Genomic DNA, 27,246 nt, shown 5'->3' on the forward strand with positions numbered 1-27,246 from the left:
GTATACAATGTTCTCCTGGTTCTGTTCACTTCACTCATCAGTTCATGTAAACTTTTTTCAGGTTTTTCTGAGATCCACCTACTCCTGATTTCTACAAGAACAATGGCATTCCAATACATTCATATATCTTGTTCAGTGATTCATCAATTGATGTGTATTCTCTCAGTTTCCAATTCATTGCCACTACAAAAAGAGTCACTATAATTATTTTTGTACATATAGGTCCTTTTCCCTTTTTTATGATCTCTTTGAAATACAAACTTAGTAGTAGTATTGCTAGATTAAAAGGTATGCACAGTTTTATTGCTCTTTGGATTTAGTTTCAAATTGTTCTCCAGAATGGTTGGATCAATTTATAACTCCAACAGTGCATTAGTGTCCCACATCCCCTCCAATATTTATCGTTTTCTTTTTCTATCATATTAGCCATTTTGATAGGTATGAGGTGGTACCTCAGATCTGTTTTATTATTGCAATTCTCTAATCTATGCATTTTATATAACTATTAATAGCTTTGATTTCTTTATCTGTAAACTGCCTGTACATATCCTTTGACAATTTGTTAATTGGGGAATGATTTGTATTCTTTGAAATTTGATTCAGTTCTCTATTTGGCTCTAATTGTGGGTGGAATTGGGAATTTATCCCTTTCTGGTGAGCAATTTGGAATTATGCCCAAAGGGCAAACAAACTGTGCATACCCTTTGATCCAGAAATTCTAAGACTGGGTCTGCATCCTGAAGAGATCTTGAAAAAAGGGTAAAAATCCCACATTTATAAAAAATACTCATAGCAGCTCTTTTTGTAGTGACCAAGAATTGGAAATGAAGGAGATGGCCCATCAGTTGGGGAATGGTTGAACAAGTTGTGGTTTTTGTATGTGATGGAGTACTATTGTTCTAAAAGAAATCATGAGAGTCAGGGTTTCAGAAAAGCCTGGAAAGACTTCCACGAATTGATGAGTGTAATGAGCAGTTCCAGAAAAACAGTATTGGCTCTAACAACAACATGGGGTGATGGTCGACCCTGATGGACTCCTTCATTTCAGCAGTACAATAATCAAAGGCATTTTAAAAAACTTGTCATGAAAAATACCGTCTGTATCCAGTGAAGGAAGAATGGAGTTTAAATGAAGACCAAAACTTATTATTTTCAAATTTTAAAGTTCTCTTATGTTATTATGTCATTTTTTCTAATATTTTCTTCCATTTGGTTCTGATTCTTCTCTTACAATATGTTTAACATCAATCTATGTTTAACTTGGTTATTAATATGGAGCCTGTCTCAGATTGCTTTCTGTCATGGAGTGGGGAGAGAGGGAGAAAAATCGTAAAACTCAAAACCTTGCAAAAAAAATTGGTAAAAAATTATCATTGCATGTAGTTGGAAAAGCAAACAAAATATTTAATATAAAAAAATACTGGCTCTAAAAGTGTTTCCTAGCTAGCTTTCTGCTTTCCTTCTCATCTTCATTGCATTTATTTGTGTAAAATCATTTTAATTTAATATAATCAAAATCATGCATTTTGCATTTCATAATGTTCTCTGTCTCTTAAATGGTCATAAATTCTTTCCCTCTCTATAGTCAACTAATTCTTTTTTTTTTAGTTTTTTTTTTTTTTTGCAAGGCAATGGGGCTAAGTGGCTTGCCCAAGGCCACACAGCTATGTAATCATTAAATGTCTGAGGCTGGATTTGAACTCAGGTACTTCTGACTCCAGGGCTCTATTCACTGTGTCACCTAGCCACCCCCATAGTCAACTAATTCTTCTCAGTTTTCTTTATGGTCAGAAATCCTTCAGACGAGGTCCATGCTGAGTTGCTCAGTGTGAGAGAAATGTAAAGAAAGGCAGCAAAAGCTGAATTAATTAATTTCCTTAGTGTTTAAGTTTCCATTTTGCTATTGGATGTAGATGTGGATCCAGGAAAATTGGGTGTAGCAAAGAGCACCAAAATATGAACAACCAGATAATAACCAAAGTCATAGAATGCAGAGCATTACCCAGAAAAGATGATAAAATGAGTATGGCCAAATTTCTTGCAAACAGTCAGAGAGTTAGAGCCATGGATGAGGGTCAAATAGTAAGGGAAACATTGAACAAGGAGGATTTGGGGATTAGAGTGGGCACAATTTGAACTCAGCTTCTGACTTGGTGATCAAAAAACAACTATGTGACTTCAGTGGTAACAGATAATACCAACAAAAGGGGAATATTAATAAATATTCTGGAAGACAAATTGAGATTATCCAGAGTGACTAAAATGATCCTTGACTTAGAACTAAAAATTCTACTTTGATGCTTATACTCCTAGAAATTCAAGGAAAGATTAAAAAGACCCCCAAAATCATTAAAATATTTATCACAAAAAGTTGGGGGGGGGTTATGACAAACTGGAAGCAAAGTAATTCCCCCAAATTGGAGAATGATTAACTAAATATAGTACATGATCCTATAGAAATATTACTCTAAGAAATAATTAATGTGATGAATATAGAAAAGCACCAAAAGACTGATGCAAGACTAAGTATAGACAGATGGTACGACTTGCAATAGCATCATCGTAAAGAACAAACATAACCAATAATCCAAATGGAATGCTTTGAAGTTCGAATGACCATGATGGATGTCACATTAGAAATATAACTAGGTCCCCTTTCCAACTCCTTTTCTGAAATAATTTACTTTGGATCTCTCTCTCTCTCTCTCTCTCTCTCTCTCTCTCTCTCTCTCTCTCTCTCTCTCTCTCTCTCCCCCTAAATAATTATCTCTCGACCCATCCATCAATTCAACTATCTTCATCTTTTTTTATTCTTCATTATAAAGCATGGATATGGCAGGATAAAAACCACCTAAAATCATTTATGGTTGGATTAAGAAAAGTTTAATGTTCAGAATGAAGTGGGGAAAGAAAGGCAATTTCTCATCTTCTCGTATTCTGCCCTGGTCAGATGATACAGGAAATGTTGTTTCATTTCTTGTCATAACAACATCAACAACTACAGTCTCCTTTTCTAAATGAGAAAACAGAAGTTTAGAGACGCTAAATCACTTCTGTTTTCGTACAACTAACAGATACTCAGACAGAATTTGAACTCAGCTCTTTCCTGACTCCAAGGTCAAGGAGCCATAGTGAGAGGACAACTAGATGGTCGGGGTTTTGGCACCATATACACAACTTCATTGCACAAACTTGGAATGATTAGCTTTGATAGACTGGAAGCAAAGGTTGACTTGGAAGGCTGATTATTTTCTTTCGACATTACATAGAGATATATTAAGCTGGTTCTTTGGGGCTTAGAACCCAGAATAAGGAAGGAAGTTGCAATGTACTAAATTTAAGTGGGACATAAGGAGAAAGGTTTCCATACTTGTGCCGATTAGGCTGCACTTGGAGACAGGGGTGGGGTGAGATGGGGACTTCTTCACTGAATGTCTTCAAAGGCTCCCTTGGCAGATAGATCATTATCCAGGTTAGGATTGAGGAGTTTCCTTTGAACTGAAATTTTATGAAGACAAATATAGTTGCTAAATTCCAATCTCGTTGTCACAAGCTTCCTCTCTAGTGTTCAGTTTCCAAGAAACTCAGAGCTCCCAGTTAAAAAGAAAGGCATCTGACATTTTACATTTGCAAAATTTTCATCAGACCCTGATCACAGTCCTACAAAATGAGCAGCGCAAGGATTATCATCGCCATCCTTTCAGACAAGGGAACTGAGAGGAAGGGTAAAAATAAGTGCAGAGGGTCAGAACCTAAACTGGTCTTCTGAATCAATGTCCAATGAATTCAATTCTCCTCACTCCTCCAATGTTTCTTCTGTTTGAATTAGCTACTATACCAAAGGCACATGCTGTCTTTCATTTCCTCTGACCTCGCAGCTTCTTGGAGCTCCCCTTCATCTTATGGAGGTAGAAAGGCTTGAGAATCAAGAGGATGTAAGAGTCAAGCTCTAGAACCAAGAAGCGCTAGGTCTGAATCCAACCTAACACATCTACCAGTAGAGTGACCAAGCAACACAACCATTGTCTGCCTCAGTTTCCTCATCTGTAAAATGAAAGTAATAAAAGTATTGAAATTTAAGAGCTGTTTTGAGAATAAAGTAAAATAATATTTATAAAATGTTTTGCTACTCTTAAGATACTTTATAAATACACATTATGACTGTTATTAATATTATTATCATTACTTCCTAGAAAACTCTTTTGTGATTTCCAATATAGACTTCATCCTCTTTATGACATATTGAAGGAGCTCACTATGAAAATTTTGAGTCTTTAACCTTCTCCTTTGTTCCATTGCTAGATGTGCATCTCTCACAAAGGGCGTGGGCTTTGGGGCTATTGAAATCTTTATACTCTGTTGACTTGTTCATTATATCCTCCTTAAGTGAATGAATGAATGAAAAACCCTTTATTGAATGCTTACCATATGCTCAGTGTTGGAGATTCTGATAGAAAAAAAATAAGACAATTGTTTCTACACTCCAATTAGGAGCAATAACACATAAAAGAATGTCCTGTGGGAAAAAAGGCATGGAAAGATCCAGATGTCTTAAGATTGCAATTAAGGGCTGATGATAAGGCTCAGTGAGTCTTCAAATCACCAGAAGAAAGAGTGGTGACTTGAATCTCCACAAACAATCTGAGCAGTCAAGAAGGTCAGGTGTTATGATAAATATGGATTTATATTTAGCCTGGTTATACAGGGATAGCTTAGCTTCCAGTGCTTTCTGGGGGGGGGAGGGTGAGGGAAGGGAGGGAGGTAGAAAAATGTAAAAATCCAAACTTTGCAAAAAACTTAATGTTGAAAACTATCATTGCATGTAGTAGAAAAAATAAATACGTTTTTTAAAATATCAGGTAGATTCTAGGAAGTTGCTTCCAGAAAGGTGTGGAAGAGGGGAAGGAAATAAAAAAAGGGAAAGGAAAAATGGAAGAGAGCTGAGCACTTTCCATTGAAGCCAGCTCTTCCCACTATTTCCTATTCCTGGATGAATCCAGCTGCAAAAGAAGTTGATAATTGTTGAACTCATCAATCTGTTCATCTTACATCATCTATTTCAGCTGTTCCTCTGCAGCATATCAAACTGGGCATGTTAACCACTGAGAATGGTCATTTAATGATTAAAGGAGAAGATTAAAGTTCCATCTTTACCTGATGAGCTAGTCCACTATGTGACCTAAAGGACAGAAGAGATGTTTGACTCTGTGATGTTAAGAACCTAGACTGCAACCATAAGAGTCCTCTCCAGGGAAAGAAGGAGAGCCTGTACCAAATGCATACAGTGATGATGTATGAATTCTACTCGGTGCTCCATGACATCCAACTAACCAAGTCTTCCTTAGGTTGCATCTAGGAGAGAAATCACCTCCCCACAAAGCAAAGTAAAATGAATGAGTTTCTTCTCTTTGTCTAGAAAGATCCTTAGGATTGGAGGGACATAAATTTAGAGTTTCAGTTTATGAGATAGTAGAACTAAGGTTGGAAGTGGTTTCAGAGACCATCAGTTTCAATCCACTCATTTTATAGATGAGGAAACCAAGATCACAGGGTTAAGTGACTTTCCCAAAGCCACACAAATAACAAGATTCAAACACAGGTCTTTTGGTTCCAAATATAAGATTTAACTCCACAATAATTATTGTGTTCTGTCACACTCATTGAATAGAAAGAGGCCTCAGAATTCATTCAGTGCCTCACTTTAAATAAGAGGTCAATGTGCCTCAGTGGCTTGTCATGATTAAGAATTATAGCAGATCTGCCAACAGTAATTATGATCCAGCAATACCACTCCTAGATCTGTATCCTATAGAGATCAGAAAAAGAATAAAAAATCTCCACATGTTCAAAAGTATGTATAGTAATTCTTTCCATAGTGTCAAAGAATTGGAAATTGAGGGGATGCCCATTAATCGAGGAATGACTAAACAAATTGTGGTATATGGATGTGATGAAGTAAGAAATCATGAATGACTGGGTTTTAGAAAAGTATGGAAAGACTTGCAAGAACTGATGCAGAGTGAGAACAGAGCCAGAAGAACATTCTACACACTAATAGTTAACATTAGATGATGCTCAACTATGATAGACTTGTTCACTTTGGCAGCATCATAATCAAAGGCAATTCTAAAAGACATGACAGCAAATACCATCCAAATCCAGAGAAGAAACTCTGAAGTTTAAATGTAGGCCAAAGCTTTCCATCTTCACTTTTTAAAGATTGTCTTAGATATTATGCTGTTTTATCTCCAATGAATTTTTCCTATTCCTATTTGATTCTTCTTTTACAACATGATCAATATATCTGTGTTTTGCATGGCTATACATCTATAGCCTATATTAGACTGCTTTTAGTTTAGGGGAGGAGGGAAGAGAGGGAAGGAAAAAAATGTGAAATTCAAAATCTTACCCAAAATGGTTGCTGGAAACTATTGTTTCATGTAGTTGGAAAAAATAAAGAAATAAAATATTAGTTCCTGAAAAAAAACAAAGGACAAAATAAATAGGGAGGAGGAGGAGGAGGAGGAGGAGGAGGAGGAGGAGGAGGAGGAGGAGGAGGAGGAGGAGGAGGAGGAGAATTATAGCACACTTGATTGAAAAGAAACAAAAAAGAAAACACCTGTCCTCTCTCCACTGACCTTGGCAACCAGGGGAAGGGAGTCTATCTGGGCTAACATTCATTGACCATTGAAAGAACTAGGGAACAGTTCCCCTCTGGTTCTGTCTTAGCTCTCCTTTTGTTGCAAGAATCAGAGTTCAGAGCCATGCTCGATCAAAGTTCACAGGGGTCCGTAGAGAAGGCAATGAAAAGAAGGAAAACACTTGAGTTACAGGCAGGATGATAAGGATTTGTAGAATCATAACCAACATTTCTAGAACATTTAATACACATCTCATATGATGTGGAGGTACTAGTGGTATACCATTTATTCCCATTTCTAGGAGAGGAAACTGAGGCTAGGAGGATAAGTGATATGGCTAAAGTCACTCAATCAGTAGTTATCTAAGGGGACTTTTAGTTTATGCCCTCCTGTAAGTTTAATGCATAGTGAGGGCAACTTAGAGGAGAGAAGGAAGGTATTTGGCCTGAAGAGAAGAAAATGTAACCTGAAAAGAGGCCAGGATCCATGACCAAGAGGCATAGTGGCTCCTGCTGTGGCCCTTGGATGCCAGAGCACCTTTCAGGTGCTCATTTCCAGTCCCCCACTACATCCACGTTGCCAAGGGCCTGACCTTTCCAGGAACATGCCTTGGTCTCCAGTGCCTGCTGGAGTGTGTGTGTGGGCAGCTAGCATTCTTTCCCCAACCTTCTAATTTACCAGTCAGAAGCAGAGACCATTAACACACTATGCTCAGAGCATGAACCAGAGGGCAACGCCTGGGCTCCAAAGCTTAGGAAGACACACTCGACCACCAAGCATCCAGTCAGCCTTCCTTGATCAGCAGGATGCGGCCACCCAAAGGGGCAAGTTTCGCTTCGCTGCTCTCAAGAATTGGAGCTGTAGGCTTGCTTCTCTTCCAGGTAAAATTTCACCTCTGGGAACAGACTTGGGTGTTAGGCAGAACTGATCTTGTCTATCCTTTGAATAACTTGCCAAGCATTTTCTAGAAAAAAAAATACCATACATGTTAGATGTTTTTCCATTAGTTAGGACAGAGATGAAACATAAAATATATATCCATTATACTCATATTATTTCTCTTCCCCACCTCTTCTTTTCATTAACTCTGTTCCTTTAGAAGCAAAAATTGTATCTCTCCAAATAAAAGCCAAGAACAGTCTTTTTAATCAACTTATTCATAGGATCAGACTCTTACATCTAAAATATATTGGAAATAGGAGGATGAAAGGAAAGAGGAAAAATTCTGGGTCTGAATCTCATTTTTATCATTTTTGGAATTATAAGAAAGTCTCTTGAGTTCTCTGAACCTCAGTGTCCTCTTTTGTAAATTGAAAGGGAGGGATATTAGATAGCTTGTAGATTCCCACCTGGCACTGGCTTAATAAACCTCTAATCTTGATTTGGATTTCAAGGAAGGGGGGACCATATCCTGACCAGGACAATTCATAGGATGGTAGAACCCTAGCTAAGAGCCAGAAGAAACAAAGGAGCCCCATATAGATCACAGACTTCACTCAAATAAGGAAACTGAGTTTCAGGAAGGAAAAGTGACTTGTTCAGGGTCACTCAATTTCCTCATCTGGAAAATGAAGCAATTAGATTGGATATCCTCTAGGGTACCTTCCAGCTCTCAAATGATTTGAAATCCTATGAGCTTAGAAATGTGAAATGCCATCCTCAGTTATCCCCCCCAGCCATACATGAAGAACTATTAGCTCTCTTATTGTTCCCTCTGGTACCATCCAACTAGCTACCAATCAATCAACAGGCCGATTAAGCATTTATGTGTTAGGCAGCAGGGATAGAAAAGAAATGAAGAAATGCATCTCCACACCTAAATATCGAACCAGAACACCAACTACATGTGGTCAGTTCCAAATTGCCCCAAAGACTGAGAATGGCCCAGAGGTTTGTCGGCTTCTCAGTGGATCACCCAGGGGATCATTTAGCGGCATCACTGCTCATCTCAGCTACATGTTTCAGTCAGAGCAGGTTAGGTGGGTGAGCAGAGCTAGGAGATTTGTCAGTCCTCTCAGTTCAGCCTGATCCCCAAGGATGAGTTAGACCCATAAATAAACTCCTGTGGAGATATCATTTGCAGGTTCATTTTCAACTCGATTAGTATGCAAACTGACTTGCAATCGTTGAACAAAAACGGAAGGTGCCTCATTTTCTCTGCTGCTAAACTGTTCATTCTCATGCCCTCTGATGCCTCGTTCAGTTTCCCATCTGTACCTCCACCAATTTCTTTGCTGCCATATACTTGGGCAATAAATCACAGATGCAAAGGGATAAGTGACTGGAACAGAGAGAGATTCCCCCTTAGGACTGTGGACAGGGCAGCTGCCATGCCATGCAGGAAATGGATTAGGGCCCTCCAGGAGATCAGTTTAACTCATGAGCCACCCATGGATTCCATGAGCCAACCGTCACTGCTTATCCTTCTTTAATGGAACTAGTCAAATGCCTCAGCTCAAGCAAAGACCTCCCCAAAGAGCTATGCCTCAACTACATGGTCAGTCTAAAATTGGGCAGCCGGAGAGAGAAAGAAGGGAGATAGCCAGAGGCAGCCACAGCAATATTAAAGCCTGCTGGACAGAGGAGGAATGGTGGAGGTAAGATGACGGCAGTTACCCAGAGAACAGTCCCATTGCCCAGGGCAGTCACACAGGGAAGACAGCCTAGGAATGTGCTGGGATGGCAGAGGAAGGCAAGGTCCAGAAAAGGGGCCTTTTAGAGATCAGACCACCTGGTGGTGGTGGTGGCCTAAAGATGGTTATGTCCCATGAGGAATGAACCAGAGGTGAACCTCAATATTTGATGCTGGGACATTGGGATCTGTGTATCAATCATCTCCTTTGCCATTCCAACCCCCAACCCCGAACAAACTTTTTCTAGATAACCTATGCTCGTTACCTTTCTGAAATGGTCTGCTTTTCTGTTCTGCTTTCTACATTGTCAAGACAATGCAATGCAATCTGAATTAGACTGGTTGGATTTGATTTGATTTTGCTTTTAACTCTCAAGGACATCTGATGATCAGCATCTAGAGGGTCTACTCATATGGGTCCTTGTCTCCTCCTTTTGAATGGAAACTCCTTGAAGGTGGGGGGGAGGGTTTCATAGCCTGGAGAAGGCACTTCAATGGTGTAAACACTTGATGCCTATAGAGGAAGATTGAATTTCTCCATGTGTCTGAGCATGGTGAAATGTTAAATGGGAACAACTCCCCAAAGATTTGGAAACATAGGACTTGATGATCAATCCTAGGTTAGTCATATGTCCGATGCCTGTATGACCTTGAACAAGACCATTCTGCCTAGGTCTCAGGATCCTCCTTTGTAAGATGATGATGACCTTGGATTGAAGGCTACTTGAAGTATCCCATAGCTAGGATTCTCTGAAACAATGAATTTAAACTGTGGATTTGACATCTATGACATGCCACTGTGTCAAAAACTTTATAATGATTGTATAATTTGATGCAACAATGCTGTAAAATTGGTGCTATTATCACCATTTTACTCTTAAGGAAACTGAGGCAGATAGGTTAAATAACAAATAATTGCTACAAAGCCCTTTGAACGACTGGAACATCAGCTTGTGAAATAAAGAGAAGCATGTAACATCCCTCCCCCAACTATTATTCCAGTTCCTATCTGAAGCAACACCTACCTGAAATAAGAAAAGTTATTCAAAGCAATCCCCAGACCCCAGTCTTTACCTGGGGAGAAAGAGGGAAGTGGGAATTGAGTGAGAAATAGACATTGCTTCCTTGTTCAGTATAACAAGAAACAAGTAGACATGTTCTTTCTTCATTTGGAATCCCACTCCTTTTCCGAGTGCTCTGCTTCTCCAGAGCTTTTAATTAAAAAACAAAGGAAGCTCAATAAGTCCACATTTGTCTCCAGACACCATTTGGATGAAGAGGATTAGGCTGATAAGATGCTCAGTGTTTATTGTTATAAATCTCTGTTTCAGCTGGTGAGCCCAGACCCAACCTGTGAAGAAAATGAAATGTAAGTAAATAACAAGGGACCTTTAATTTAGCATTCAAAATGTCAGAGGATCAAAGCATTGTTGGAGCTTCCAAGAAATCTTGGATTAGCCAAAAATCTAATAAAAAGAACCATGGGGGAAAAGCCTAATTAATGATTTAAGAATGCAAATAGGACTTTTTTTGGGGGGGGTGGAAGGAAGATTTAGGTTAACTTGAGTAAAAGAGAGGTGGCCAGATGTTGCAGGTCTGTCTCTGATGATAGGTCCTTGGGTTAAATTCCAAGGAAAATGAGGAAATCCTGGATACTCATAGAGTGAAGCAGAGATCAAAGTAGCTACCTCATTCTCTTCAAATAACCCCATCTCTGGTCTCAGTTACCAGTGGGGTAGAATCTTAACTAGTTTAATAATAGCATGGCTTCTCCATTTCTTTTTAAACCTGTAATATATTCAACCTTAGTAACTCTATTCCAATTTGGGCAAGAATTGGGAAGCAGGTCCCTTGGCTAGACAGGGCAATCAATGATTGATTTAACAGTTTATCAAGAGACCCTTTTAGCTTTATAGAAATTTGGAGCAGCATGGCAAGTCCTGCAGACAAGGTCAGCACCCCACAACAGGGATTTCTTGGACCTGGGTGCCACCCTAACAAAACTGATCTCAAGGTGATTAGAAGCCAAAACTAAAAAAGGAATCTTGGAGGAGAAAAGAGAAGGCACCCCTGTTATCATGAAGGCAAGGAATGGGAAAATGAATGGATAACTACCTACCTTAATGCAGTTTAGGCTAGATGGGCATTACTAAAGTTAGGACTCCACATGACATAGAGCCAGAATTTTTCATGGTTTTTGTGACTTGGACTCCTCTTGGAATCTAGTGAAAACTATGGATGCTTTCTAAGAATGTTGGGGGGAGAGTGATTAAAGTGCATGAAAATGTGAAGGATTACAAAGCAAATCAATCGTATTGAAATGAAATTGTCCAAACTTTAAAAAAAATCATGAACCCATGAAAAAAAGTCCATCAAACCATTTGAAGCTGTTAAATAGAATGGCCCAAGCAAGGGATGTTTTGACTAAAGGAAGAAGTAAATAGAAGGTGGGAGAATGGGGAAATTAATAATCTGGGTTTGCCCATGTTGTCCATCAGATGCCCCTTTGGGCAGGAGGAGGAGGGGAAAATTTTGAGATTCAAATTGGGTTCAGATTGATGGTCAGGAGTTAGAAGGGACCTTAGAGATCAAGCCCAGCAAATTCATCTAACAGATAAAGAAACTGAGACTCAGGGTCCAAGTGAGCTTCCCAAAATTTTATTGCTCATAAGAAACAGGGGTGAAATTTGAATGCAAACCTTCACTCTCCATATCTATTCTCTTTCCAATTGGCAGCAGAGATACCAGTCTTGGAGATTCTCCATTAGTACTAAATTAACTGACTCAGTGTATAGTTTGGGGTAAGTGTTTAAATTGAGTAGAAGAGAGGCTACAGATACTTGAATTCATTTTGTATAGGTTCAGTATTAAAAAAAATGACCTATCTCCTTTTTAGGGATACTGATAAATCATTTTGGAATACTCTGAAAATGAAAAATCTTGAGTGTTATTTTAGTAATAATTCAAAAAAAGAAAGAAGAGCTGAAAAACATTATTCTAGTCTACTAAATGCTGAAAAAGAAAATGAAGAAGCTATAGCTCTCCTAAGCCCAAACAGCACTAAGCTTCAAGGCCCATATCTTCAATGTGGAATGAAATGGCGGCTAATCATGTTTACCTAGTGTTTATCTTTCATATAAAGATTACCAGGTTGTAAGCCCAGGAGACAACGTCGAATAACACCAAATCCCTTCCTCTAAGGAACTGAACCTCAGGAAATCCAAAGATCTCTCCTAGAATAGATGATTGATGAAACAACAACAAAAAATAAGAAGAGTTCTGAATATTTTGTTTAATTTGGCCAGCTGACTTAGGTCTGTTCAGTTTTATCTGCAAAGGCAAAAGTTCCATGTACTTGAAGGCTGCAAAACTATTGTCCCTCATATGAGAGCACAGTAGAAAGGAAGAATGGAGGAGCAGCCTTGGGGGAAATAATGAAGCAGTCTTTTCTTTCTTCTTTAGCCTCAATGTCTTCTTTCTTTATGCATTTTCTCCTCCACCCCATCCTGGTACCTGGCCTATATCCTTCTTGGCCCTGCTAATATTTTCCTGGGGTATATGATAACTAGAGTGAGCTGGTGGAGGGTTAGGGTATGACTTCTCCCAGCATCACTTGGATTTAATGACGGACTCTAAAATCCTATTAGCCAAGAACCTTAGAGTTGGCAGATGCAGGTTGTGGTTGGCAGGTTGTCTATCCTATCCCTGACACATTTTCCTTCAACGTTCCATAGCAGGTAGCTAATGGTCCAAATTGCCAGCCATTAATGAGAAAAGACCCTGCCACCACCCAGCCAGCCTATGGACAGCTCTACTCTCTAAGGCCGATTTTCTGAAATCTAACCTAAATCGGCTCTTTGCAATTCCTACCCATTGTTCCCAGATCTGCCTTTGGGGGCAAAAAAGTCAAGTCTAAACTCACAGCCTAAGCTCTCAATCAAATGAGATAATATTTGTAAGACACTGGCATGGTAGGCACTGGATAAATGACTTCTTTTCTTCCCTTTGTCCCGCCTCCAAATCTCAGTCTTTCACAACTTTGAAGATGGACATGGTGTCCAGTGAGTCTTCTCTAAACTAAATGATTTCCTTCCATCACTTCTAGCAGAACCTCCTCTTCAGACCTCTCCCCCTCTGGAGGCAGCCTCCTCTGGACATTCTCAGCTTAGTGAGGTGTGGCAAAAAGAATTGGAGGCAATAGTCTTCACTATCTTGATCAGGGCACAGTAGAATATGGCTACCATTTTGGACTCAAGGTTTCTCTTAGACATCCCTAGGACCATATTAATTTCTTTGAAGGACACATCACCCCTTGACTTGTCTTGAACTTTGAGCCCACTAAAACCCCCAAGATATTTTTCAAACTCTCTGCCCTTTTTTAGTGTCCTTGATTTTTGAAACCCAAATGGAAGGTTTTACATTGCACTTTGTTAAATGTCGTTGTTATTGTTGGGTTCAGACCAATGATCCAATCTGACAAAACTTTCTATCATTGAGTACAACAGTTGCCTCTCCCACCCCAAGATATGTCATCTGCGACTGATAAATTTACCTCTCCATTATTAATAAAGGCATAGATCTGTAGTACATTCTTCTATTGACGTAATTTAATTTTGACTTTGAACCAATAGCGATAAATCTTTGGATGCAACCATTCAATTGAATCTATCTAAATGTTCCGCTATTTAACCTACAATTGCCCATCTTTATTAGTTTTGACCATAAAAAGAGTAAAATCCAAATGTGAAAATAGCTAGAAAAATGTTTGCAGCTATCCTTTGCCCCAAAGTCTAATCTAGTTACTCAAATGAAGTCATTCTTAATGGGACATTTTTGGGAGGTTTATGGAAGGCGCTGTGGATAGCTTAGTTGTGGACTTGGGGTAGGGACAACCAAGATTTAAATCCCACTTAAGAAGCTTACTAATCATGTGGCCTTGAGAGAATCATTTGATACCTCTGAATCTGTTTTCTCATCTGTAAATGATGAAGAAGAAGAATAGCCCCTCCATCCCTAGGGTTTTAGGGAGGTTCTGATGAAACAATGTGCAAAAAATTCAACATTAATTCCAAGGAGTCTTCTTGGCACCACATCCTTATCTAGATGTTCATTAACCATCCATGCCTTTAATAATGCATGTGGAAAATTTTCCAGGAATTAGTCAAACTCCCTAAGCTACAGTTTGCAAACTCCAGCCTCCCTTTTTTTAAATCTTTTTTGAAAATTGGGACAAAATTTGTCTGTCTCCATTTCTATAGGATCTCTCACATAAGCCATCATCTTTTACTGTCTGCATACTGAATCGAATAGTGGACTCAAAGTTCAGAAAGCCAAGTTCATATCCTAGTCTTGACCCTGAGTAATTGTATCATCCTGGGGAAGTTTCTCAATCTGTCAGCCTCAGTTTCTCCATATATAAAATGGGAACAACTGATAACTTATTTTTTAACATTAAGTGAGATATGACAAAATGATTTTCAAGTCTTAAAGTGATATTATAGATGATAACTGTTATTATGATTTTAGAGATTCACAGTCACATTCATCAGTTGTTATAATTCTCTAAAAGTAACTCATTGGGCCCAGTGTGCAGAATTTATCAAGAAAAGCTCACACCAGGCTCCTACTTGCTCCCTACCTAGCTTCACTTTTTTACTAGCTATTTTGATTCTCTGTTTCTGCCTAGACATGATTTTCCTTAGAAGATAAAAGAAACAAACTTAAGAGTTTGATATTTTTATTTTATCTCCATCGTCAACTGTCCTCATTCTGTCTAGCCCAAACAGCCCAGAAGTGATCTTATCCAGTTGCATATCTCCTAATTTTTGCTGCTAGAGCAAACCATATGAACCAAAAAGCCAAACTTCTCTTTGTTGTCTTCAGTTTTCCTTCACAGTTCAACACTCTTCATACTGTTGTTGTTTTTGCTTTCCTCATACAGTATTTTAAAGATTGTGCCGCACTTTTGGATCGTCTCGTTTACCTGCTCTCGCTTCTATCTTTTGCATGTTTTTGTTTTTAAATCAAAACTGGTTGATGAGCTCCCTGTGCATCCACATTTGTGTCTTTAGCGGTAGACATTTCAAATAGAAACTACGAAATCATATGTAAGGATCTCTGAATGCATCATTGACTTAGAGAATTACATATTAGCATTATCTATGTTCTATTACATTTTAGTTTGTGAACCATTTCCCAACTATCTTTCAGTCCTATTCAGAAGCACAGGGACGTGTTTTGTTTTGGCACTTCTGATTTCTACAACTCCCAATCTTTTCCCATCAGCAGTTGCTTCTTTGTGTGTTACAAGTTCAGTCTTGAGAACTTCATATGTTTTTATGGGATAGCTTCCCTTCTAGAATTCTAGATCATGGGCCCCTGCTAGGTTACTCTCCTTTGGGTAGCTGTTCACCCTATATCCAGGCTACATGAAAAACCAGACCTATTTTTCATCTCCTCTATGGCACTATAGGACAGTTAGTTATTATGGTGGTTCTTAGAGTAGAGCACTGGGACTACAATCGGGAATACTTATCTTCACAAACTCAAATGTAGGCTCAGATCCTAACTCTGTGACCCTGGACAAGTCATTTAACACTGTTTGTGCGATTTCCTAATCTATTTAATAAGTGACAAAAGGAAATGGCAAGTTACTACAGTATCTTTGCCCAGAAAACCCAAAAATAGGATCATGAGGAGTCAGAAATGGCTGAAAAACAAAAACGGCAACCTCTCCCATAGTTCCTCCCATTAAAACCCAGCAGTCACTTCTCTATAGGTGAGAACTGTGTCCAGAAATGTGGCTTTCACTGTGTTCTTCACCTTTTTAAAGAGGAAATTGTCATCAAGGTAAACTAAAAAAGAATTTGCTATTCTGCTTTTGATCCTTAGAGAGGGCTCCAGAAAATTCCCCATATAATTTTAATCCACTGTGGCCATTAGAAATTTTTAAGGACTCAAAGGAATAAACCTGAATTTTAGGGCAAACCTAGCTAGAGCAGATCCCTCCAAGCATAAACCATGAGCAGGGCTCATTGATCACCTTTAAAGCAGTGTCTGAGTATTCAGGTCCTGCCCAATGTTAGCTCTACAGCCTTGTCTCTTAATGTCTTCTTTTCTTCCTTCACATCATTATCATCAATACTGACATCACCTAATGATGTCTTGTTTTGTTGTAACTGTCAACTGTCGTCTGGTCATCTGTCTCACTCTGGATTTGCCCACTTCAATTCATCTCCTATTAACTTTCTGAAATGCTTTATTTCCCTCTGATCTCCATGTCAGATCATGTAACTCCTCTTATTAAAATTGTTGCTGTTGTTGTTGCTGTTTCAGTGCATCTCTAATACCTTTGGAATAAAATAATCAACTCTTCCATTTGGTATTTATAACATTTCCCAATCTGGTCCCTTCTTGCTTTTTTTCAGTTTTCTTGCACATTGCTACACTCTCTAGACTATGATTCAGCCATACTGGCATACGTTCTTTTTTGCATAACACATAATCTCCCATCTCCAAGCTTTTGCCCTGGTTATTCCCTACGCCTGGAATATTCTCCTTACTCATCTGCTCTTCTTGGAGACCTTGAGTTCCTTCAAGACTCAGTTCAAACATCACTTTCTAAATGAAGTCTATCCTGATTCCCCCCTTCTCTACTCCTCCCTCTCCCCTTCCACAGCCTTTTAGATAACTTGGATATCTTCTGTCTGTACCTATATATTTTTTACTGTCTCCCTATTTGTATTTAGCATGCAAGGTCCTTGGACAAAAGGATTGTTTTGGTCCATGGGTATGTGAAGGATACAGTCATTTTAAGCAGTAACTGTTCAGAGGCATAAGGTCTAGGTCTGGTGAAGGAGGCATGGCCAATAAAAATATTGTGGAGAAAGTGATGATGATGTTTGTCCTTTATTCCCAAAGAAGACCACACCCTCAGAAAGGAGATACCATGAGAAGCACGTGAATTGAATATGAGTAAGGAGGTGCCGTGCTTAGTCACCAGCCTCACTTTCTCCTCCAGAGCCATCTGGGGCCAGTGGCCAGAGATGAATCAAGATGGCCCTGGATGTGAGGCAATCAGGGTTAAGTGACTTGTCCAAAGTCATACAGCTAGTAAATATGAAATGTCTGAGGCTGGATCTGGATTTGAACTTGGGTCCTCCTGACTCCAAGGCTGGTGCTCTATTCACTGCATCACCTAGCTGCCCCTGTGAAACAAAGCAATGAGTGAGGAAAGAGGAGGGACTCAGAAGTGAGAGTAACCTGCATCAAATACTGGTCCAACCAATTACTCCATGATGTTTTAGACAAAATGTTCACATCTGCAATGGAGTTCCTCAGTCTCTTCATTTGTAAAATGAGAAAGTTAAACTGTATGGTTTCTGAGGACTTGAAATCCAAGATCTTAGGAAACTCTGACTCTGCCACTGTTGTCTATATGACCTTGTGCAAATTTCTTCATGCTCCATGCCTCAGTTTCTTCATTTTTAAATTGAAAAGTTAGGCTAGTTGGCTACTAAATACTCTTTCATCTCTAAAGCTAGCACCCTTGGTGTTCGGTCCTGGTTCTTGTTGCCCGTCTCCTAGTCTGACACCTTTCTCCTTGTTTTAACAGGTGTATGAGCCAAGATGAAGAACCCTTGAGTGACTGGTACATCTGGTAAGGACACTTTCTGTCAGAGTGGTAGTTTGGGGTGGGACTTGGGGACTATTAACCTTTGGAAGGACTGTCTGCTGCCCTTTCCCTAAAGTTCTCCTATTCTTCCTTTGGCTCCAGGTGCCTCATGCTGCTCTCTCTAATCACCATCTTATGCTGCTTGGTTCTGCTCTGCCTCCAGTGCTGGTTAAAGAGGTCTCATCCCTGTCCTCCTGGACGGACTGTGGCTGTGTTTGCCATCAATGATATTGAAACCATTTCTGGTTTGTCTTGGGCCTTCTCTTATTTACTTTAACCAATGTTGGATCATTGGGGGAAGGGATGTGATTTCCCATAGGCTTAGGAACCAAGAGGCTCATGTCTAAAGGGTTGTCTGAAGGACAGATTCTTGGGGAATGAGAAGGTGAGCATTCTCATTTTGTAGATGAGGAAACTAAGGCCCTGCAAAGTGAAATGATTTTCCTAAGGCTATTCTCCTTATCATCCCGGTACAAAGTCAATGGCTGAGGTAGGACTCAGATCTAGTCTCCTGGACTCCCAACCCACCACTCTTTTACTCACCTCTACTATTTACCAAAGGCCTCTCAATATATCAATTTAGACACCATTTTAAAATGCTTAATGTTCTGGAAACCTACCACTAATGAGAGACCTGGCCCAGCATTTTAATTCGTTTCACTAAAGATAATGAAGTGCCTACTCTGAGCCAGGCCATGTGAGCCACCATAGAGACAAAGATGGATAGAGGCTGGGAGTTGTCCCCTCAAGGTGCTGATAATCCTGCAAATGAAGAACTGAAATGGGGGAGGGGGGGAATAGAGCAAATGCAAAAGGAAAAATCAAACCCAAGCTCTGGGGAAATGGGAGATGACTAGAAGCTGAAGGAGGGGATCTAAGGTCTAAAAAATAACACCTGACTAGAACTTGGGAGGAAGGAAGGGGCTTAAAGAAAGTGAAGAAGACCTGGGAAAGGAGACGTCAGGAAAAGCCCAAAGATAGAATATAGGCCGACAAGAATGGAGCAGCAATTTTCAAATGTGAAATTAGGTCCTTAAATAGGTCCTTAAATTTTAGCATCAGAAAATCATATTTTGTTCCATGGTCATTCGAGAGTCAGTGAATATGTTGTAGTTAAGAAGTAACAGTGCAGTGGAGAAAGCACCAGCTCTGCAGTCAGGAGGACCTCGGTTCAAATTCTATCTCAGAGTTCAAATTCTGTCTCAGAGACTTAATAGTTGCCCAGCTGTGTGAACTTGAGCCAGTCACTTAACCCCATTGTCTTAAATAAATAAAAATTTTAAAAAAGTAATGGGAACAGATCCATGTATCAGGAAGTTGACCAAAGAACAGACTTGAGAGGGAGAGACTATAAATGTGGGGGGGATCATAGACAAATGGGTCACAGATTAGAAGGAAACTCACTGGACACATATTCTAAAACCTTGGTTTTTTTTTTTTTTTTTTAGTTTTTGCAAGGCAATGGGGTCAAGTGGATTTCCCAAGGCCACACAGCTAGGTAATTATGAAGTGTCTGAGACCGCATTTGAACTCAAGTACTCCTGACTCCAGGGCCATTGCTCTATCCACTGCGCCACCCAGCTGCCCCTAAAACCTTGATTTTAAAGGCAAGGAAAAACTACTGAGGACTAATTGGGGTGTTATAGGAGCCACACTAAATTATTAGGGGTGATTTCACTGGGAATGGGAATGAAAATATGAGATAGCTGAGACAGAATTGACTGAACTAATCATGAGAGTTAAATTACAGGCCATTACAAGAAGGGCCATGAGAATTGGGATGGTCTCAGCTTCATACCTATAAGAAACAATTAAAGGGACTAGATGCTAAGCCTGGAGAGGAAAAGACTCAAGGTGGGGCATGAGTTTCTTCAAGGGATTAGAAGTACTGAATTTGGAGTCATATGTGGCTTGCATTCAAAGCTAGGCTCTTACTGCCTATGTGACCTTGAGCAAATCACTTCGCAAATTCAATTTACTCAGTCAGTTGGACAAATCCTTTACACAGAAAGTTGGACAAGATGACCTCTGCTCTACTCTGATTGGGCAAAATTTCTTATCATAGGATCCTCTAATTTCTGATTTCTTCCATGAAGAAAAGAAAATAGATTTATTCTGCTGAGTAAAAAACCATAAAACCAAAAAGGAGGAGGAGGAGGACTAATACCAAAAAAATCAAACTTGGGCTTGTGATCAGGAAGAAATTACCAACAAGCAGAGAAAATCAGAGATGGAAGTGCTGCCTGGGGAGGATGTGACCCACTTTCGAGAGTTTGGGGGAGCCACCCTTGTACCTAAAGACCCACCCCCTAGAATCTACCAAGATGTGTCTCCCAACTGGTTTCTTGAGCCATCCCCAGTGACTAAGTCTTTTGCTCAAATGTTCCAATGGGAAAATCAATACTCAATCTATGGACAATCAATGCTTCTAAAAATAATCTCACAGACTTGGTAACTAATGAAGATGATGTGGGGAAGATGCCACATGAATTCCTTACATGCAGATTTGAATAATGCAAAAGGAAGAAGAGAGAAGGCATCTGAACAAGAGCCTTATGATTCAAAGCTCAGAGATTGGAAAACCCAAGTTGGGTCCTGGGGACAGGACACCACAAAGAAGGACTGTGCCCATTGGACTCCCTCCTTTACATCCCTTCATACTCCCTTCCAAGTCACACTTTGCAAGGAAAGCCAAGTTTTCCTGTGGAAGACTTGAGACAGGTTGCCAAGAGTTAACCAGTGGCATCATCAGGGGCAGCGTTATTTTGCAAACTGCAATTCTGACATTGTGGAGTTTTTTCCTTTGTTTTTATTTTCTGGTGTTTTTTGGCCTGTAGCTTTGGATTCCTTTTAAGTTTAAATACAGACATTAAATTGGTGTGAAGAAGAAAACAATAAAGTATGTCCACAACAGAGAGCAATTATCACAGTTTGATTGCTTGGGGGATATTATCAATCCTGATGGATGAAGACAAGAAGCTCCAGGCAGCTGAAGCAACTGCTTCTACCAGAGAACTAATTCAGTCACTATCGACTTCCTCCGTTGAACATACCTGGGGCTGCTTGGTAGAACAACATAGCAACTGCATCAGAAGTTGAAAGTAAGTAATTAACAGAAATATGGGGCCAAGGAATGATGTCCATCTTGCCTCTCAGTATTATCCACTAACGAGGTAGCTATGGTAACCTCCCCAGATCCAATTTTTTTTTTTAGTTTTTGCAAGGCAATGGGGTTAAGTGGCTTGCCCAAGGCCACACAACTAGGTAATTTTGAAGTGTCTGTGGCCAGATTTGAACTCAGGTACTCCTGACTGCAGGGCCGGTGCTCTATCCACAGTGCCACCTAGCCACCCCCCTAGATCCAAATTTGAGATCAGAGGTTCAAATTCTGACTGCAACTTTTGACCTAGATGGTTCCTTCTGAAAAATGAAGGAAGTCAATCAATGGTCCTTTAATATATCTTCATGGTAGTATAAGCATACCAATTACCAATTGGGGACTATTTAATGTTCCATATTTTCTTAATTTTCCATTGCCTAATTATTGATGTTTCCTCAGGAGAATAATGAACTGGAAATTTAGAATTAGTGATTGTGCTTGGCCATGTGCCAGACCTCTCCTGTTTGCCATTCTCCAGCCTATACCTCAAAATGAATGATAATGCTTCCCAGGAGGGATGCAGCTTAGAAATGTGGCACTATAAGAATGATCATATGACCAATCCTCTTTCCACTATATAGTAGATAATCATACACATACATTTACCTAGTAAAGAAGCAGAAACTAGTCAACCAGGTGGTGATGAGGTAGCATGGTTAGAGCTGGAGTTCAAATTCTACCCCTATACCTTCCAAATATGGGACCTTAGAAAAGTCATTTAATGTCTCTGTTTCCTTCTTTTCCTCATCTGTAAATGAAGATGACAATAATACTTCAAAAGACTACTGACAGGATAAGATATGATATATGGATGACCATTTATAAGTATCAAAGCTTTATATATTTTTAGCTTTTTTTCCCATAATACATTTGATTTATTCCACTAAAAATTTATTTACTTCATGTAAAATATTTACATTCAAAATATTTACATTGCAAATTCTCTCCCTACCTTTTCCCCTGCAGAGAATATGGTCATCTAGATTTAGATTATACATGTGAAGTCAAGTAAAATTTATTTCCATATTAGCCATGTTGGAAAAAATAAGAGAAAAAAAGAAAGTATAAAAAGTCAGGTTTAATTTTAATTCAGATTCCTGGAGTCTTTCTCTGGAGATGGATAGCACTTTTCCTCATAAGCCCTTGAGAACTGCCTTGGATCATTCTATCACTGAGAATAGCTAAGACCTTCCACAGTTGATCACGGTACATTATTGCTGCTAGCATAGTGTCCTCCTGGTTCTGCTCATCTCACTTTTGAATTTGTAGAAGTCTTCTTGGCAGGTGACTACTGATAATAATATTACACTTCGGAATCATGGATGAGTGTTGGGTGGCAAGTGAGCATCAAAGGTAGTTGAGAAGCTATTTAAACAGCTTGCTGATCTCCCACAACAACGGTGCTGTCCTCCGTGAACAACCCATCCATCATCTCAGAAAAACAGGTTAAACAGATTGAGGGCCTCAAGCACATTGATGAATTAGAGGGATGTCTACCCAAATCATATGAAGATTTCATCAAAGAAGAATAAGTGGAGAAAAATAAATTGTTCCAATGACCATGAAGGCAGCCGAAGCAGGCAATGTTTTGAATCTTGGTCAGACATCATAGATGTCAAGGTCATCTATTGAATCTGGACCATTACTAATTGTCCTGACTTTGATCTTGCCACTGGACTTGATTCTGGAAGAGACAGTGGAGCTGATGACTCTACACAATGCTGCCTCATTTAAAACTAATTCATATATAAGTCAAGACATCATGATGTCATGGACCTCCTAAGATGTCATTGATTCTCTTTGAAAACAAAAGACAAGTACCAAATGCTACCATCCCAGGTTTTTCTGAAGGCATCTTGCTCATCATCTTACAACATAGAATTCCATCACAATCCTATACCACAACTTGTTCAGTCATTCCTCAAATAAAGTTCCTCAATTTCCAATTCTTTGCCACCATGAAAGGAACTGCTATAAATATTTTTATATTGTGAATCCTTTTACCTTTTTTAAAATCCCTGACAGCATTACTGTGTCAACTGAGACTTCATAAAGCTGTTTCTGCCACCTTGTTGCAGTTGCAATTGTCTCAAACACCTGTTGCTGGCATTGCCATGGTGAAGCTGACATTGCCCTCTAAGTCTGACCACCACCCTAATATGATGGCCCTTTTATGCTGACCTCCCTTGGACTGGAACATTCTTTCTTCTTGACCATTTGTTGCCTCTGCTACTCCAGAATTCAATTCACAGTATTATTTTAAAATTGGTTAAAAGGAAATGTTGGGAGAGTTCTGAGGAGTGCCTGGCTCTCCTTTGTCATCTTGTTTTGCCTAGCATAAATGATTATTACTACTGTTCTCTTCCTCATCATCAATATTAATATATTCTTTATTCCATATGTATTGGCCTGTGATTTCAGAAATTTCCAAATTTCAGATATGTCCAAATGTTATATGGAGCCACATCTGTTCAATGAAATGAATGATAAACATGGGTAGTTTGGGGTCCAAAGGCAAGTAGTGAAATAAAGTAACACTGAAAGCCAGAATTACAGAATTAAAAGGGACCTAGAGGTCCCTTGGTGTATTTTGACATGTCTGAGGCCAGATTTGAACTCAGGTACTCCTGACTCCAAGGCTGGTGCTCTATCCACTGTGCCACCTAGTCGCCCCTATTTTGACTCTTAATACTCAGTGTCTAATGGCAGATATCTCTGGGAAAGAGAGGGAGAGAAGAAAAAAATTAAGAAAGTTAAATGATAACAATATGTATTTATTTATTCATTCATTCATTCATTTATTGGTTTTTGCAAGGCAATGGGGTTAAAGTGGCTTGCCCAAGGCCACACAGCTAGGTAATTATTGTGTCTGAGGTCATATTTGAACTCAGGTCCTCCTGACTCCTGGGCCGGTGCTCTATCTACTGCGCCACCTAGCTGCCCCAACAATATATATTTAAAAGGAATAGCAAATTGTACATATAGATTTGCAGCTTCACAAAAATCATGTTTTTTATTCTACCTCTGACATCACATCCAACTTGAGGCATCTGGTGGTTCAGTAGATAAAGCACCAGGTCTAGAATCATGACGATCTGAGCTCAATTCTGGCCTCAGTCATTTGCTGTCTATAGGATGCTCAGAAGTCATTATCTTCTGTTTACCTCAGTTTCTACATCTCTAAAATGGAACTATTAATACCACCTACTTCCCACAGTTGTGGTGAAGATCATATGAAATAGATAATTTTCACTTTACATATGTGAACTATGCCACGAAAATCAATTTGTGTATAATGTGAATTTATAGAAATCAAGAACTCTGTATTTGTCAATTGCCCAGAACCAGGCCTGATATATAATAGACCCCCCCCCCAAGAAAATGCTTATTACCTTCCATCTATGCTGTTTTTAACCTTTATGTGATGCCCTTTAAAAGCCATTTGATAAGGGGCAGCTAGGTGGAGCAGAGGATAGTGTACCAGCCCTGGAGTCAGGAGGACCTGAGTTCAAATCCAGTCTCAGACCCTTAATAATTACCTAGCTGTGTGACCTTAGACAAATCACTTAACCCCATTGCTTTGCAAAAACTAATAATGATAATAATTAATGCCTAAAATGATCTTGATCTCACAGAGCCTTCCACCTCCAACATAGTTGAACTTGTTTCTGAAACTGGATAGATTCAAACAAAATTCAACTTAGCCTTTGGGTTACTATTTAAAACCAGAAAGTCACCAATCCTCTCTATTGTAATTAATGATTGGATAACAAATTAAGAAAAGATAAGGAGAAAGTAGCTAAGGATATCTATTCTAAGCTGAGTCCTTGTCTGCCCTAATGTCTTCTCATCATGCTGGGACATTATAGCCACCAAAGGTGATATGCTCTCTACGTTGGACTGTTAAATGGTGCATGGTTCCTGAATAGCCAGTCACCCAGTATTTCATTCAACCAAATTGAAAAAATAACATTGTGGGAACTTAACTTAATTATCCAAGCTAATTAATCAATAATTAATTAATTAATTGGTGATTAAATGATTAGTAATTAATTGTGTATATGTCTTTATGTTAAATATTGCTATACATAACTTTTCTAGTGTTCCATCAGTCTAAAAAAGGACAGATGTCAACAGCTGGATGACACAGTTGTTTTCCACGCCTAATAGAAAGTTCATTCCATCTTTGTTCTTCCAGGAAGAGAAACAGTCACGGATCCAACAGTTGACCTCCGGTCTCCACACCATGAATTATATCCTGAATCTAGTACCCCTTTGGGCCCCCCACCTCCATATGAAGATGGCCAGAAGACAAGCAGATTGTAATCCAGAGTGTTTTCTGTAAAGAACAATGGCCAGCCCATTGAAACACCAATTTTCCATTTTCTGATGTATTCAACCCCTTCATGAGGGGCTAATATCATGGACTCATCTTATTTTCAAATGTTGTTCTTCATCTGACATGGCCCCAAGAAAGACAAACAGAAAACGGATCCTTAGCCCCTGGCAATGTACTACTACCAAAGTAAGACTGGTGCTGCCCTCTAATTTACTTCCTATCAGGGGAAAGATCAATGTATTTATTAGTCAAGACAAAAGTAATGAGGCAGGAGAGGGTGTTAAGAGCTGAGGAGATCAGATTCTAAAAAGTTCAGGTGAGGAGTCAGGAGGACCTGCCTGTGTAAAGTAACAGAGATGGGAGGTGGAATGTTATCTGTGGGAGGAAAATAGTAAAAAGGTTGATTTGATTGGATCCAAGAGAGTAATTATATAATAAGACTGGAAAGGCAGGATGATGTCACAAATGGCAAGTGGGGGGGAGTGGGAGGGGGAACCCCTAGTTCAAAGGTTTTTCTTGACAAGTGACATCTTCCTGTATCTCAATGTCACTGTAAAGATGGACAGACTTGTCCCATGAGGGTACAGTTGACAGAAAAGCAAACCAAAAGAAAATCATAAAGCATTCTGTTAATATGACAAATTTAGACTATCAATAATAAAGTTTTTTCACATAAGAAACTCAGAAAAGAGTATTTGTTTTTCTTTTTTTGGCTTTGAGCAAATATATTCCATTTATTGAGTCAGAGACAATTTCTCCAAGAACCAGGACAGCTGTCTCTCCTGAGCTGTGTTCCTTCTTACATCTGGAATCAGAGGGGGATTATGGGCCATTGGACATTGGTTGCCAGTGGCAATTGGAGCTGAGAGGACACAATTTGTCCATAGACTTCCATGAAAGTGGGCTCAGAAAGAGGCTGTTCCCTCCCCCTGTCCCTTTTGCCCCCCACCTCAGTTCCTTCCTTGTCAAACAACACAGCCAACTGCCAGTGGCTTTCTTGACTTCTCACCATGCTATCTCTCTGGGAGATGGACATTACTCCTTAGACAGACATGGAACATCATGGTCTAGCATTGGGGATGTTTGAAGTCCTTGAAAGATAGTCAGTAGCAAGATGGCGACAAGAAGGGAGTCTTAGGTGCTCTCTGATAAAACTTGAAACTAAGGACTCTAACTAAACTTTCAAGAGACAGAACCCACAAAGGGACCCAGTGAGGCAGTTCTCCTACTCAAGGTAACCTGGAAAAGAGCAGAAAGGCTCTGCTCCCTGGGATCAGAGAGGCAGCCTGCCAGAGGAGGGGCCCACCAGAGCTAAAGAACTTCAACCTCTCAGAGGCAGCCCCAGGGAGCCGCGGCTCACAGCAACGGGCGAGTCTCCTGAGCTGCACCCCGGGGAGCACTGGGCACAAAGTGGGGGAACAACGGGGGACCTCTGCCAGAGCGAGCAGGTGGAGCCCAGCCCCCAGGACACACAGAAGTGTGGTCTTTCAACAGTGCAGATCTGGAAACAGAAGCAGGCAGGGCTGGTAAGCAGGAGCCCCCAGGGCATGAGCCCATTGAACCTGGGGAGTGAAGAGAGAGACTGCCGAGCTCTGTCCTCTGCCCCTGGACAGGACTCTGGGGCTCTGATCACATTCAGATCCTGATGGCAGTCTAGGTCCCCCCATAGAACAGTAGGGCCCCCCCACCTCAGCCCCGTGGCAGAGGGGGGTGCTTATGGTCATTCACAGACCAGGAGGGAGGACAGAGCCTCACACACTGAGACCCTTGTGGGAGTGTCCCAAAAGCTCAGGAAGCACC

At 39.9% G+C, this 27,246-nt stretch overlaps 1 protein-coding gene and 1 long non-coding RNA gene across 5 annotated transcripts; one reads left to right on the forward strand and one right to left on the reverse strand.

The window, feature by feature from the left end:
• Positions 1-2,874: 2,874 nt before the first annotated feature.
• LOC141490582 (uncharacterized) lies at positions 2,875-9,244 on the reverse strand. 2 transcript variants are annotated; one of them, XR_012469274.1, is made up of 4 exons: positions 8,458-9,244; positions 6,639-7,605; positions 6,410-6,428; positions 2,875-4,044 (listed from the first exon to the last, which is right to left on the reverse strand). It is a non-coding gene; the product is annotated as an uncharacterized LOC141490582 (long non-coding RNA). The 2 variants fall into 2 exon arrangements; XR_012469273.1 differs by having other exon boundaries at positions 6,410-6,476.
• TMEM207 (transmembrane protein 207) lies at positions 7,148-26,126 on the forward strand. Of its 3 annotated transcripts, XM_074190645.1 has the most exons (6): positions 7,148-7,522; positions 10,605-10,642; positions 17,888-17,932; positions 18,050-18,192; positions 19,396-19,445; positions 25,306-25,385. In XM_074190645.1, the coding sequence occupies exons 1-5, from the start codon at positions 7,448-7,450 to the stop codon at positions 19,443-19,445; spliced, it is 351 nt and encodes a 116-aa protein (XP_074046746.1). In that variant the 5' UTR covers positions 7,148-7,447; the 3' UTR covers positions 25,306-25,385. The 3 variants fall into 3 exon arrangements, with proteins under 3 accessions (XP_074046746.1, XP_074046744.1, XP_074046745.1); XM_074190643.1 differs by lacking the exon at positions 19,396-19,445 and having other exon boundaries at positions 7,188-7,522; positions 25,306-26,126; XM_074190644.1 differs by lacking the exons at positions 7,148-7,522; positions 19,396-19,445 and adding an exon at positions 8,567-9,238 and having other exon boundaries at positions 25,306-26,126.
• Positions 26,127-27,246: the final 1,120 nt, after the last annotated feature.

The sequence above is a fragment of the Macrotis lagotis genome, chromosome 6 (assembly GCF_037893015.1).
Source record: "Macrotis lagotis isolate mMagLag1 chromosome 6, bilby.v1.9.chrom.fasta, whole genome shotgun sequence".
In the NCBI taxonomy this organism is placed as follows: Eukaryota; Metazoa; Chordata; class Mammalia; order Peramelemorphia; family Peramelidae; genus Macrotis; species Macrotis lagotis.

What these genes read in the sequence shown, in the direction of transcription:
- TMEM207 (XM_074190643.1), top strand. Translation starts at nt 7,448, where the DNA reads ATGCGGCCACCCAAAGGGGCAAGTTTCGCTTCGCTGCTCTCAAGAATT. An exon ending in TTGAGTGACTGGTACATCTG is followed by an intron (nt 17,933 to 18,049) that starts GTAAGGACACTT and finishes CTTTGGCTCCAG; the next exon opens with GTGCCTCATGCTGCTCTCTC. An exon ending in TGATATTGAAACCATTTCTG is followed by an intron (nt 18,193 to 25,305) that starts GTTTGTCTTGGG and finishes TTGTTCTTCCAG; the next exon opens with GAAGAGAAACAGTCACGGAT.